The sequence below is a fragment of the Osmerus mordax genome, chromosome 2, assembly GCF_038355195.1.
Source record: "Osmerus mordax isolate fOsmMor3 chromosome 2, fOsmMor3.pri, whole genome shotgun sequence".
NCBI lineage: Eukaryota > Metazoa > Chordata > Actinopteri > Osmeriformes > Osmeridae > Osmerus > Osmerus mordax.
In genome coordinates this window covers 1,924,333-1,937,673 of record NC_090051.1, presented here as the reverse complement: position 1 = coordinate 1,937,673, position 13,341 = coordinate 1,924,333, and the positions used below count along the sequence as shown (strand labels likewise).

Here is a 13,341-nt window from a genome sequence, read left to right as displayed (position 1 = left end):
GTAACTGTTCTAGATCTAAAGCAAAGCTGCTTGAGAACACACTGAATCATCAGTTTAGGTGTCAGAGACAGAACAGAACACCATGATATTAATAATCATATTCTACTGAAATGTGAACATTAGCGCCATACATTACATATAGATTCATCTAATTGTAGCTTCTTAGCCATATGTTGTGGATTCATTAAAATCAACTATATACATTATATAATGAAATAGATCATTACATTTCTTATGTGTGGTGTTTCTCCTGCGTGTTTGTCTCTTTTCAGCTCCTGCTCTTAGGATCAAGTTTCAGCTCCTCCTGTTTCCTATTGGCTGATATAAGGAGGTGGGTGAGGCCTGAAATGAAAGAGGAGGGTTAGGTGAAAGTGAAAGTCAAAATATCTTTTACAGGATCCATTTTGTGACTAAAAGAATGTGTAAAACAGATTCTCAAACTGAAAAGAAGATTTTAAAGTAAGTCATTTTACAATATTCTTTCCCAGTATCAATGTACACATACAGTAAAAGAGAAGGGGAGGTTTCAGAGTTATGGCATCTTAGTACCACAGTTTTCTAACAGGAAATGAAACGGCCTTTCGCTCAGTCTAATGGCCAACATGCAACAAGTTATAACTAACTCACTATGGTCTAATAATATCAAGATCACTTTTATTGTTTCATATAATTAACCAGCCATGGTGTTGATGGTCGTTTAGAAACGAATTATAAATCTTCCAATTACATTTTTTTCTTCACATATACTAAAAACTAACGTACATCCACAGAGACATGTGACAGGTCCGTTAAGGTTTTTCTAAGAGGAAGTGAGTTAGTGCTCAGTACTTGTTGTCTTATCTTATGTCAGTATCAGACTGAGATACTGAAGTAGTTTTAACAAAGCTGTTTTTGTCACATTGGTGTGTTATCAATGTTTATCAATGAACAGTTTTTGTTTTGTATGTGTTTTAATTGAGTTGTTTACATCATAGAGGGGTGTTATGAATCAGGGTAAAAAGTAAGTTATCCTATCCTTCTTCTCTTGAGGTAGCAGTTTAATAAGGTTGGATTCTAACTTGTTTGTTTACAGGTCTGGCTTCAAAATACTTCTACTAATCAGACCCTGAAGAGGAACGTTCTGTATTTTAGAGAGTGGAGGGAGAGAAGAGGGTGGTATTGCCTCTAAAATGAGTCTCTCAGGGGAGAGAGAGGAGGGGGGCACTGCCTCTAAAATGAGTCACCCTGGGGAGAGAGAGGAGGGGGTCCCTGCCTCTAAAACGAGTCTCTCTGGGGAACATGACATGGACACCAAAGCTAAGAGGTAAGATGAGAATCCATACCTGTTCATGACTGTTCTCCATCTCAGAGCTCAGCAGTGATATTATGACATCATCATTAGTCAGAATAAATGAGAGACTGAAGGTTTGTCTCTGTTGTGTTGAAGCCCAATCCAGCAGAGACCAGCCTCACCTGCACCCAGCTGTGTGTCCATGAAGAGTGACAAGTCTATGGATCCACCTATCAAGTTCAGTGATGGAGGAGGACCTTCTAATGAGGAAGGGTATGTACTGACCTCTGCTGGTTAAACTAAAACAGGGTTAGAGCTGCTGACTGTAGATACTAAAGTATCCCTCATCACATCCCTACTAAAACACAGGCTTAGAGCTGCTGACTGTAGATACTAAAGTATCCCTCAACACATCCCTACTAAAACACAGGGTTAGAGATGCTGACTGTAGATACTAAAGTATCCCTCATCACATCCCTACTAAAACACAGGGTTAGAGATGCTGACTGTAGATACTAAAGTATCCCTCATCACATCCCTACTAAAACACAGGGTTAGAGCTGCTGACTGTAGATACTAAAGTATCCCTCATCACATCCATACTAAAACACAGGGTTAGAGATGCTGACTGTAGATACTAAAGTATCCCTCATCACATCCCTACTAAAACACAGGGTTAGAGATGCTGACTGCCAGCCTGGCTGACATACAGACCATGTGGTAAAGGTTCACAGTGAGAGATACAGAGTAACAAAAGGTCTGGAAACCTACCTTTCTGACTGTCATTCAAGTTGAACAGCAACATTAAAGCCTGGTTCTGACCGTACTGATAAATGACTACAGCGACACATGTTGGACAGTATGATATATCTGTGGTGTCTACTTTAGTGATTTATGTTTGTAAGACACTTTGTTGTGTTTGTTGACAGGATGAGACAGCAGAGACCAGCCTCACCTGTACCCAGCTGTGTGTCCATGAAGAGTGACTGGTCTATGGAGGCACCTATCATGTTCAGTGGTGGAAGAGGGCCTTCTAATGAGGAAGGGTATGTACTGACCTCTGCTGGTTAAACTAAAACAGGGTTAATGCTGCTGACTGTAGATACTAAAGTATCCCTCATCACATCCCTACTAAAACACAGGGTTAGAGATGCTGACTGTAGATACTAAAGTATGCCTCATCACATCCCTACTAAAACACAGGGTTAGAGATGCTGACTGTAGATACTAAAGTATCCCTCATCACATCCCTGCTAAAACACAGGGTTAGAGATGCTGACTGTAGATACTAAAGTATCCCTCATCACATCCCTACTAAAACACAGGGTTAGAGCTGCTGACTGTAGATACTAAAGTATCCCTCATCACATCCCTACTAACACACAGGGTTAGAGCTGCTGACTGTAGATACTAAAGTATCCCTCATCACATCCCTACTAAAACACAGGGTTAGAGCTGCTGACTGTAGATACTAAAGTATCCCTCATCACATCCCTACTAAAACACAGGGTTAGAGCTGCTGACTGCCAGCCTGGCTGACATACAGACCATGTGGTAAAGGTTCACAGTGAGAGATACAGAGTAACAACAGGTCTGGAAACCTGCCTTTCTGACTCTCATTCAGGTTGAACAGCAACATTAAAGCCTGGATCTGACCCTACTGATGAATGACTATAGCAACACATGTTGGACAGTATGATATCTGTGGTGTCTACTTTAGTGATTTATGTTTGTAAGACACTTTGTTGTGTTTGTTGACAGGATGAGACAGCAGAGACCAGCCTCACCTGTACCCAGCTGTGTGTCCATGAAGAGTGACAGGTCTATGTATCGACCTATCATGTTCAGTGGTGGAAGAGGGCCTTCTAATGAGGAAGGGTATGTACTGACCTCTGCTGGTTAAACTAAAACAGGGTTAATGCTGCTGACTGTAGATACTAAAGTATCCCTCATCACATCCCTACTAAAACACAGGGTTAGAGATGCTGACTGTAGATACTAAAGTATGCCTCATCACATCCCTGCTAAAACACAGGGTTAGAGCTGCTGACTGTAGATACTAAAGTATCCCTCATCACATCCCTACTAAAACACAGGGTTAGAGATGCTGACTGTAGATACTAAAGTATCCCTCATCACATCCCTACTAAAACACAGGGTTAGAGTTGCTGACTGTAGATACTAAAGTATCCCTCATCACATCCCTACTAAAACACAGGGTTAGAGATGCTGACTGCCAGCCTGGCTGACATACAGACCATGTGGTAAAGGTTCACAGTGAGAGATACAGAGTAACAAAAGGTCTGGAAACCTACCTTTCTGACTGTCATTCAAGTTGAACAGCAACATTAAAGCCTGGTTCTGACCGTACTGATAAATGACTACAGCGACACATGTTGGACAGTATGATATATCTGTGGTGTCTACTTTAGTGATTTATGTTTGTAAGACACTTTGTTGTGTTTGTTGACAGGATGAGACAGCAGAGACCAGCCTCACCTGTACCCAGCTGTGTGTCCATGAAGAGTGACTGGTCTATGGAGGCACCTATCATGTTCAGTGGTGGAAGAGGGCCTTCTAATGAGGAAGGGTATGTACTGACCTCTGCTGGTTAAACTAAAACAGGGTTAATGCTGCTGACTGTAGATACTAAAGTATCCCTCATCACATCCCTACTAAAACACAGGGTTAGAGATGCTGACTGTAGATACTAAAGTATGCCTCATCACATCCCTACTAAAACACAGGGTTAGAGATGCTGACTGTAGATACTAAAGTATCCCTCATCACATCCCTGCTAAAACACAGGGTTAGAGATGCTGACTGTAGATACTAAAGTATCCCTCATCACATCCCTACTAAAACACAGGGTTAGAGCTGCTGACTGTAGATACTAAAGTATCCCTCATCACATCCCTACTAACACACAGGGTTAGAGCTGCTGACTGTAGATACTAAAGTATCCCTCATCACATCCCTACTAAAACACAGGGTTAGAGCTGCTGACTGTAGATACTAAAGTATCCCTCATCACATCCCTACTAAAACGGGCTAGAAATCAGAAGGTTGCCAGTTCGATTCCCGGCCGTGTCAAATGACGTTGTGTCCTTGGGCAAGGCACTTAACCCTACTTGCCTCGGGGGGAATGTCCCTGTACTTACTGTAAGTCGCTCTGGATAAGAGCGTCTGCTAAATGACTAAATGTAAATGTAAATGTAAAACACAGGGTTAGAGATACTGACTGCCAGCCTGGCTGACATACAGACCATGTGATAAAGGTTCACAGTGAGAGATACAGAGTAACAACAGGTCTGGAAACCTGCCTTTCTGACTCTCATTCAAGTTGAACAGCAGCATTAAAGCCTGGATCTGACCCTACTGATGAATGACTACAGCAACACATGTTGGACAGTATGATATATCTGTGGTGTCTACTTTAGTGATTTATGTTTGTAAGACACTTTGTTGTGTTTGTTGACAGGATGAGACAGCAGAGACCAGCCTCACCTGTACCCAGCTGTGTGTCCATGAAGAGTGACAGGTCTATGTATCGACCTATCATGTTCAGTGATGGAGGAGGACCTTCTAATGAGGAAGGGTATGTACTGACCTCTGCTGGTTAAACTAAAACAGGGTTAGAGCTGCTGACTGTAGATACTAAAGTATCCCTCATCACATCCCTACTAAAACACAGGGTTAGAGATGCTGACTGTAGATACTAAAGTATCCCTCATCACATCCCTACTAAAACACAGGGTTAGAGCTGCTGACTGTAGATACTAAAGTATCCCTCATCACATCCCTACTAAAACACAGGGTTAGAGATGCTGACTGTAGATACTAAAGTATCCCTCATCACATCCCTACTAAAACACAGGGTTAGAGCTGCTGACTGTAGATACTAAAGTATCCCTCATCACATTCCTACTAAAACACAGGGTTAGAGCTGCTGACTGTAGATACTAAAGTATCCCTCATCACATCCCTACTAAAACACAGGGTTAGAGATGCTGACTGTAGATACTAAAGTATCCCTCATCACATCCCTACTAAAACACAGGGTTAGAGATGCTGACTGGTAGATACTAAAGTATCCCTCATCACATCCCTACTAAAACACAGGGTTAGAGCTGCTGACTGTAGATACTAAAGTATCCCTCATCACATCCCTACTAAAACACAGGGTTAGAGATGCTGACTGTAGATACTAAAGTATCCCTCATCACATCCCTACTAAAACACAGGGTTAGAGCTGCTGACTGTAGATACTAAAGTATCCCTCATCACATCCCTACTAAAACACAGGGTTAGAGCTGCTGACTGTAGATACTAAAGTATCCCTCATCACATCCCTACTAAAACACAGGGTTAGAGCTGCTGACTGCCAGCCTGGCTGACTTACAGACCATGTGGTAAAGGTTCACAGTGAGAGATACAGAGTAACAACAGGTCTGGAAACCTGCCTGTCTGACTCTCATTCATGTTGACCAGCAACATTTAAGCCTGGATCTGACCCCACTGATGAATGACTACAGCAACACATGTTGGACAGTATGATATATCTGTGGTGTCTACTGTAGTGGAACAATTCTAGTGGCACTGTGTAGATTTGAATAGTCAAGAGATGGTGGTTTCAATACATTTATTTAGCTTGTACAAATTAGGAATTAACAAAGTACTTTGTGATCAGTCATAACGAAGGAGGTGCTAGCCACAGATCGTTCGCAAGAGTGATGAAGAACAACCCTAAAACCCTGCCTTATATAAACTTTAGATCAAATGGTTCTTCTGATGGTCAATCCATCAATGTAGCAAACTCTGTGATTGGTCAGCACTGCTCAGTGACAGTTTGACTCCATACCAAGTGTCCCACAGTTCTTTGATGTGGCATCTCTCCCCAAACCAGTAGATAGTAAAGCCACAGGAGTTCACCAGTCAAATGGTCAACTGTCCTTTGTGTGGACATCTTCAAACAAGTATTTAATTAACACCACCCATGCAACAGGAAGGGTCAGAGCAGCTTGATCAGTTCATCTATCTTAAACTGCTCCCTCAGATCACAATAACAATACAATTCATCCTCCCCAGGTGTCATAAACTGCAAATGGCATCTCTACCAAATGGAGTTGATTCAACATTCATTGTATCAAGCTTCTTAACCAACTTTAAACTTCTCTTAAAACACTGTATTGTAAATTTCCACCACACTACTTTAGTGATTTATGTTTGTAAGACACTTTGTTGTGTTTGTTGACAGGATGAGACAGCAGAGACCAGCCTCACCTGTACCCAGCTGTGTGTCCATGAAGAGTGACAGGTCTATGTATCGACCTATCATGTTCAGTGATGGAGGAGGACCTTCTAATGAGGAAGGGTATGTACTGACCTCTGCTGGTTAAACTAAAACAGGGTTAGAGCTGCTGACTGTAGATACTAAAGTATCCCTCATCACATCCCTACTAAAACACAGGGTTAGAGCTGCTGACTGTAGATACTAAAGTATCCCTCATCACATCCCTACTAAAACACAGGGTTAGAGATGCTGACTGTAGATACTAAAGTATCCCTCATCACATCCCTACTAAAACACAGGGTTAGAGATGCTGACTGTAGATACTAAAGTATCCCTCATCACATCCCTACTAAAACACAGGGTTAGAGATGCTGACTGTAGATACTAAAGTATCCCTCATCACATCATATATAGAATATAATTGTAAATGGAGGCTGTGACTGCGTCCCTGTTGTTATGGTTACTTATTTCATTCACTTTGTACAGGCTCATATACTATGTAGCCAGCGCAATAATTTAGAACGGTGAACAGACAGTTTTGCTGCAACTACGTAAGTAGGTGTCCGTATATCACCGGATAATGGACACCCCTGCAGCCAATCAGAATCAAGTATTCACCCAGACCATGGTATAATTAATATTATGTCATTAACATGTGGTGTTGGTCTTCTCTTTATGTATCTATGGTTTAACCACTAGACCACCATCAGACACATCAACACCTTTGACCTCCTTGTTGTGTTTGATCAGTGAGAGACAGGACCACAACCTACCAGTCCACTGTGCTGCTTTAATGTTGAACTTTACCTGATATTAACACAGAGACACAACCACAACACAACCACAACAAACTACCCTGAAACAAATGCAGTTATGCAAGCCATACCATACTACCCTTAGGTCATTCCATGTCGGTGCAGACAAATGATTCAAAGCTGCTCTCTCTAATTCAGTAGAGACTAGAGCGAGCTCCAGGATAAGCCTGTGAGTTACTTCTCCACCTTAAAAGACTTGACATTTATTGTAAACATGTAATTTTGTTACAATAGCTTTACATTCAAATAACAAAGATCAGTGTAGCTCTAGTGAACATTTGACAACAATAACCTACCTACACACACACACACACACACACACACAGACACACCACACACACACACACACTCACACATAGACACACCACACACAGACAGCATGAGAGTCAGTGTCCACAACACACTTGTTTACCTGGGGGTGACAGTGCTCCTATCTTTGATGAATGTATTAAAGGAATAGTGCCTTGTAGTGGTATAGAAGATGGTTTACTTGGTAGTGATGGTATCACTCTTATACAGTGTGTCTGTGTGTATGCATGAGTGGATACAGTTAAGTTTACCACTCATGCTTATGTATGATAATACTCCTTAGTAGATTATCAGCCCTTATACATGTGGTTCATGTGGTTAAGTAATGTCATCTCTTGTCCTCAGAGATCAACAGGAGAAGTCTGAGTCAGACCAGAGTCACCATGAGGACTTGTCCTCCATATTCACAGTGAGTTTTGTGTTAATATAAAGTACAAACAAGACAGAATCATTTGTAAAATATTGTTCTACTGTGTAGCTAGTTCCTGGTTCATCTAATATCTTCCCTCTCTGCTTCAGGTGCTTGAGGAGACTGTCATCAGGTTTGTGAAGAAAGAGCTGAAGAGGATGAAGAGGATTCTGAGTTCAGATTTCCCAGAAGGCTTAGAGAGTCAGAGGGAGGACCAGGAAGTGGTGGACCCTGAATATGAGAAGCAGGAGAGCAGTGCCAGAGAGGGAGCTCTGAAGATCACACTGCACGTCCTGAGGAACATGAACCACAAGGAGCTGGCTGACACTCTGGAGAAAAGTAAGAGACTCCAGATTTAGTCTTAGTTGACCGATTGATGGTTTATGATGAAGGTTAGATATACAAAGAAAGTTATGAGACTCAGAGTAGCCCAATGTTGTGTAGATCTTCCTATGACCTTGTACCATGTGTGAGTATCCTAAGCTGTTTCATTATTGTGCACCTGATAAATGATCATAGATTTGAAATATGTTTTGAATTGAATGTAAAGGACACATTGTCAGTTCATAATCTGTGAATAATTAAAACTACTACACGCTTAACGTGTTGTTTTTTGTTTAGATGAGCGTGCTGAGATTTGTCGACAGAAACTCAAATCTGAACTAAGGAAGAAGTTTGAAACTGTGTTCGAGGGCATAGCTAAACAAGGAAACCCAGCTCTTCTCAATAAGATCTACACAGATCTCTACATCACAGAGGGTGAGAGTGGAGAGGTCAATAATGAACATGAGGTGAGACAGATTGAGACGGCATCCAGGAAATCAGCAAGAACAGAAACAGCCATCACATGCAACAACATCTTTAAACCCTCAGCTGGACGAGACACACATATCAGAATTGTTTTGACAAAAGGAGTTGCTGGCATCGGAAAAACTGTCTCAGTGCAGAAGTTCATCACGGATTGGGCTGAGGGACTAGCCAATCAGGAAATCCAGTTCATCTTTCCTCTTCCGTTTCGAGAGCTGAATTTGTTGGATGGAGAAGAGTTCAGTCTGAAGGAACTTGTCCATCACTTCTTCTCGGAAACCAGAGAATTAGGAATCTCCAACTACGACAAGTACAACGTTCTGTTTGTCTTTGACGGTCTGGATGAGTGTCGACTGCCCTTAGCCTTCAAAAAGAACAAGAGCTGGTGTGATGTCACAAAGTCCACCTCAGTGGATGTGCTGCTGACCAACCTGATCAGAGGAAAGCTTCTTCCCTCTGCTCTCATCTGGATCACCACTCGACCTGCAGCAGCCAATCAGATCCCTTCTGAGTGTGTTGACCTGGTGACAGAGGTACGAGGGTTCAATGACCCACAGAAGGATGAGTACATCATGAAGAGATGCAGTGATGAGAACCTGGCCAGGAGAATCATCTCACACATCAAGACATCAAGGATCCTCTACATCATGTGCCACATACCAGTCTTCTCTTGGATTACTGTTACAGTCCTTGAACACATGCTGAGAACAGAGAAGAAAGAGAAGATGCCCAAGACCCTGACTGAGATGTACACAGCCTTCCTGGTGTTACAGACCAAACAGAAGAAGGTGAAGTATGCTGGGAAAACTGAGACCGATCCACACTGGGATGAAGACAGCATTCAGAGTATTCTGTCACTGGGAAAACTGGCCTTCCACCAGCTGGAGAAAGGCAACCTGATTTTCTATGAGAAAGACCTGACAGAGTGTGGAATTGATGTCCGTGATGCCTCAGTGCACTCAGGAGTGTTCACACAGATCTTCAGACAGGATGGTAAAGTCTTCCAGCAGAAGGTGTTCTGCTTTGTCCATCTGAGCTTTCAGGAGTTTCTGGCTGCTGTGTTTGTGTTTCTCTCATTCATCAACAACGATGAGAATCTGATGTCTGAGACTCCATCAGCTTCCAGTTCCAAAAAAGTGTTGACTCTTTTCAGAGAGAAACCAGAAGTCGGATTCTACAAGAGTGCTGTGGACAAGGCCTTGCAGAGTAAGAATGGACAGCTGGACCTTTTCCTCCGCTTCCTCCTGGGCCTCTCAATGGAGTCCAATCAGACTGAATTAAGAGGCCTACTGACTCAGACAAGAAGCAACACACAGAGCCATGAGAAAACAGTCAAGTACATCAAGGAGAAGATCAGAGAGGATCCCTCTGCAGAGAGATGCATGAATCTGTTCCACTGTCTGAATGAACTGAATGACCATTCTCTGGTGGAGGAGATTCAAAACTACCTGAGCTCAGGAAGTCCCTCCAGTGAGGAGCTCTCATCTACACAGTGGTCAGCTCTGGTCTTTGTGTTGCTGACTTCAGAAGAGAAGATGGATGTGTTTGACCTGAAGATATACTCCAGATCAGAGGAAGGTCTTCTGAGGCTGCTGCCAGTGGTCAAAGACTCCAAAACTGCTCTGTATGTATAAGGCTTTAGATTTTTTATTATAATATTACAACAGCACATATTGTGATAGTGTTTGATTATCATATGTTCTTATAATACAAAACATGACTCTGATGATGTCTCATGTTCTCCTTATGTCATGTAGGTTGAATGACTGTAACCTCTCAGAACAGTGTTGTGAAGCGCTGGCCTCAGCTCTCCCCTCCTCAGATCTGACAGAGCTGGACTTGAGTAACAACAACCTGGGGGATTCAGGCATGAAGCTGCTCTCTGCTGGACTGGGGAATCCACTCTGCAAGCTGGAAACACTGAGGTCTGTATTCATGTTCAACATGACACAACTATAGTTATAATCTCACACCACGCAATGAATCACACACTGGTCATAAGTTTGTGGTCTGTTAAAGGTACAAGGGGTCCGGCCAATGAAAAAGTCAGGGCAGTCAAGGGTCGTAATCCACAAGGAGTCATTCAGGTACAGGGCAGCAGGCAGACTCGAAGTCAGGGCAGGCAGGATGTAAGGACCAGGGGAACTAAGAGGCAGAAAAGACTAAAGGAGGTAGAGAAAAACATGCTGGTACTGTAGGCTTGACAAACGAGAAGAACTGAACCCAAACAGAAAACAGGATAAATGAGGGTAGGAAGGAAGATGGGAGACACCTGGAGGGGGTGGAGACAAACATGAGATGAGTGAAACAGATCAGGGTGAGACAGGAATCTCTTTAAGACATACTACTTCATTATATTATTGTAGATTGACATGGCATTGTGTTTTGTATCTGTCTGCTAGTGTACTGTTGTCCCTGTGCTTGACACCACTATCCCTGCATCAAGGGTTGTGTGTCAGAAATAGCCAGAAACGTATACTGCTTGGTATACTGACAGACCTGCTATTGGATGTAATATGTAATACTTTCTTGGTGTATTGTACTACTATGACGATTTTGTGAGGAACAGAAGGGTAAAATTTAAGAGGCCACTGCAAATGTTACCCTTCTGTTCCTCCCTCAAAATGGTCCTTCTCCACATTTTAAAAAGGAAAGAAAAAGGTGCACTGCATGTACAATTTCTGACACTATAGTTTGGTACGATTCCATTTGAGATAAAAGTAAAGTCAGCCAACCTGAACAGACAGTCCTCTGACTAATCAAACCTTCTTGGTGTTTGAGAGGAAAATGACCATAATATAATGGTAGGGGAAACACTGGTAGTGTTTGTAATCCATATCATGATTACCTTCTACAGGCTGTCAGGCTGTCACATCACAGAGGAAGGCTGTGCTTCACTGCTGAGCTCAGCTCTGAAGTCAACCTCCTTCCTGAGACAACTGGATCTAAATAACAATGATCTGAAGGATGCCGGCATGAAGCTGCTCTCTGCTGGACTGGGGAATCCACTCTGCAAACTGGACACACTGAGGTCTGTATTTATGTTCTACATGAGACAATAGTAAAGTTATAATCACATAATGTATTTGTATGGTTGATTTAGACAACAGAGTTTCACTCATGGCTTCATCAAAGAGAGAACTGGAGGGAATATCATCTGCAGCACCTTTATGGACTCTGTAATCTAAATCAGTAGCACACATAATATCACTTTCCCATTGTGGATGTGTGTGTCTTTGTGGTTGTTATGTTAATTCTTTTTTACATTTTACGAATGTTGGGGTCACTAGGAAAAGTAAGACATTTGAAGTTGGAAAAAAAACTGATTTGGGAGTTTTCTCTGCTGTCAAATAAAACTACAGTCATCTTTGACCCTTATGACAACACAAGGGTTAAGGTATACTATTCATCATATTATTGTACATTTAAGGGCCAGGGAGACGTGCACAAAGTACGCACCAAACGAACGCAGGATACGTGCTGCAGCCATTCAGCATGTGTACACGTACTTAGCGTGAAGTATATTTCAGCCTTAAGTGTGAGGTGCAACGCTGCTCTTTAGGAAGTTGAACACACTTTTATTGGTAATTTCACACATCACAAAAGGTAATATTTGCCATTGAATTCCTTGAGGTTGGTCCTGCTACATGTAACATAACATTAAAGCAAAAAGAGAACAGAATGCGGACAAGAATGTTACAACTTTAAACTAGAATATATACACTACCGGTCAAAGGTTTTAGAACACCTCCATTTTATCAATTTTTATTGAAATGTAAGCAGTTCAAGTCCAGTGAACAACCTGAAATGGTACTGTCATGGAATATTATCGCGGCTCTGTGTAATCTGATGAGTCAAGAATGGCGGTTTCAATACAATTTATTTAGTTTGTACAAACTTAAGATTAACAGAGTACTCTGGACCCGTCATAGCGAAGGACATGCAAGCTGTAACCTACAGATTGTTCGAGAGAGAGGTGAAGAACAACCATAAAACCCAGCCTTATATAAATTTAGAACAGATGGTCCTAATCAATCAATGCAGTGGTCTCTGTGATTGGCTAGCACTGATCAATGACAGTCTAAGACAATAAACTCCCAAGCCAGTGTCCCACAGTCCTTTGATGTAGCAGCTACTTCTCTAAGTCAGAAGATAATTAATGAAACACAGACAGAATGTCTGACTTGGCCATCTCCTTAGCCAAAAGGTCAGGTCGGCCTGATCAACTGATCCTCAGGTCACGGGAACTCAAGCTGACGTCCTCCTTCTCCATGCCCCTGGCTCTTAGTTAGGTATCATAAATACCTTCAGACAATCTACTACATCCATTCTACAGAGCTTGCATCCTGCAAAGCCCCAGTTCATTACATTATCTATCTATATAAAACACATACATTCTAACTATATTCTAAAATTCCACCACAGTACAAAGGTAAGC

The 13,341-nt window shown here is 42.1% G+C and overlaps 1 protein-coding gene across 1 annotated transcript in view; it reads left to right on the top strand.

The window, feature by feature from the left end:
• The first annotated feature begins 408 nt into the window (after positions 1–408).
• LOC136932995 (protein NLRC3-like) overlaps positions 409–13,341 on the top strand; it is a 30,037-nt gene continuing 17,104 nt past the window's right edge. The window contains exons 1-10 of the mRNA XM_067228336.1: positions 409–459; positions 1,073–1,303; positions 1,427–1,543; positions 2,200–2,316; positions 3,744–3,860; positions 8,033–8,096; positions 8,207–8,435; positions 8,718–10,527; positions 10,661–10,828; positions 11,761–11,934. Coding sequence (XP_067084437.1) covers positions 1,170–1,303; positions 1,427–1,543; positions 2,200–2,316; positions 3,744–3,860; positions 8,033–8,096; positions 8,207–8,435; positions 8,718–10,527; positions 10,661–10,828; positions 11,761–11,934 — 2,930 coding nt within the window. The 5' untranslated portion in view covers positions 409–459; positions 1,073–1,169. The remainder of the gene's footprint in view (positions 460–1,072; positions 1,304–1,426; positions 1,544–2,199; positions 2,317–3,743; positions 3,861–8,032; positions 8,097–8,206; positions 8,436–8,717; positions 10,528–10,660; positions 10,829–11,760; positions 11,935–13,341) is intronic.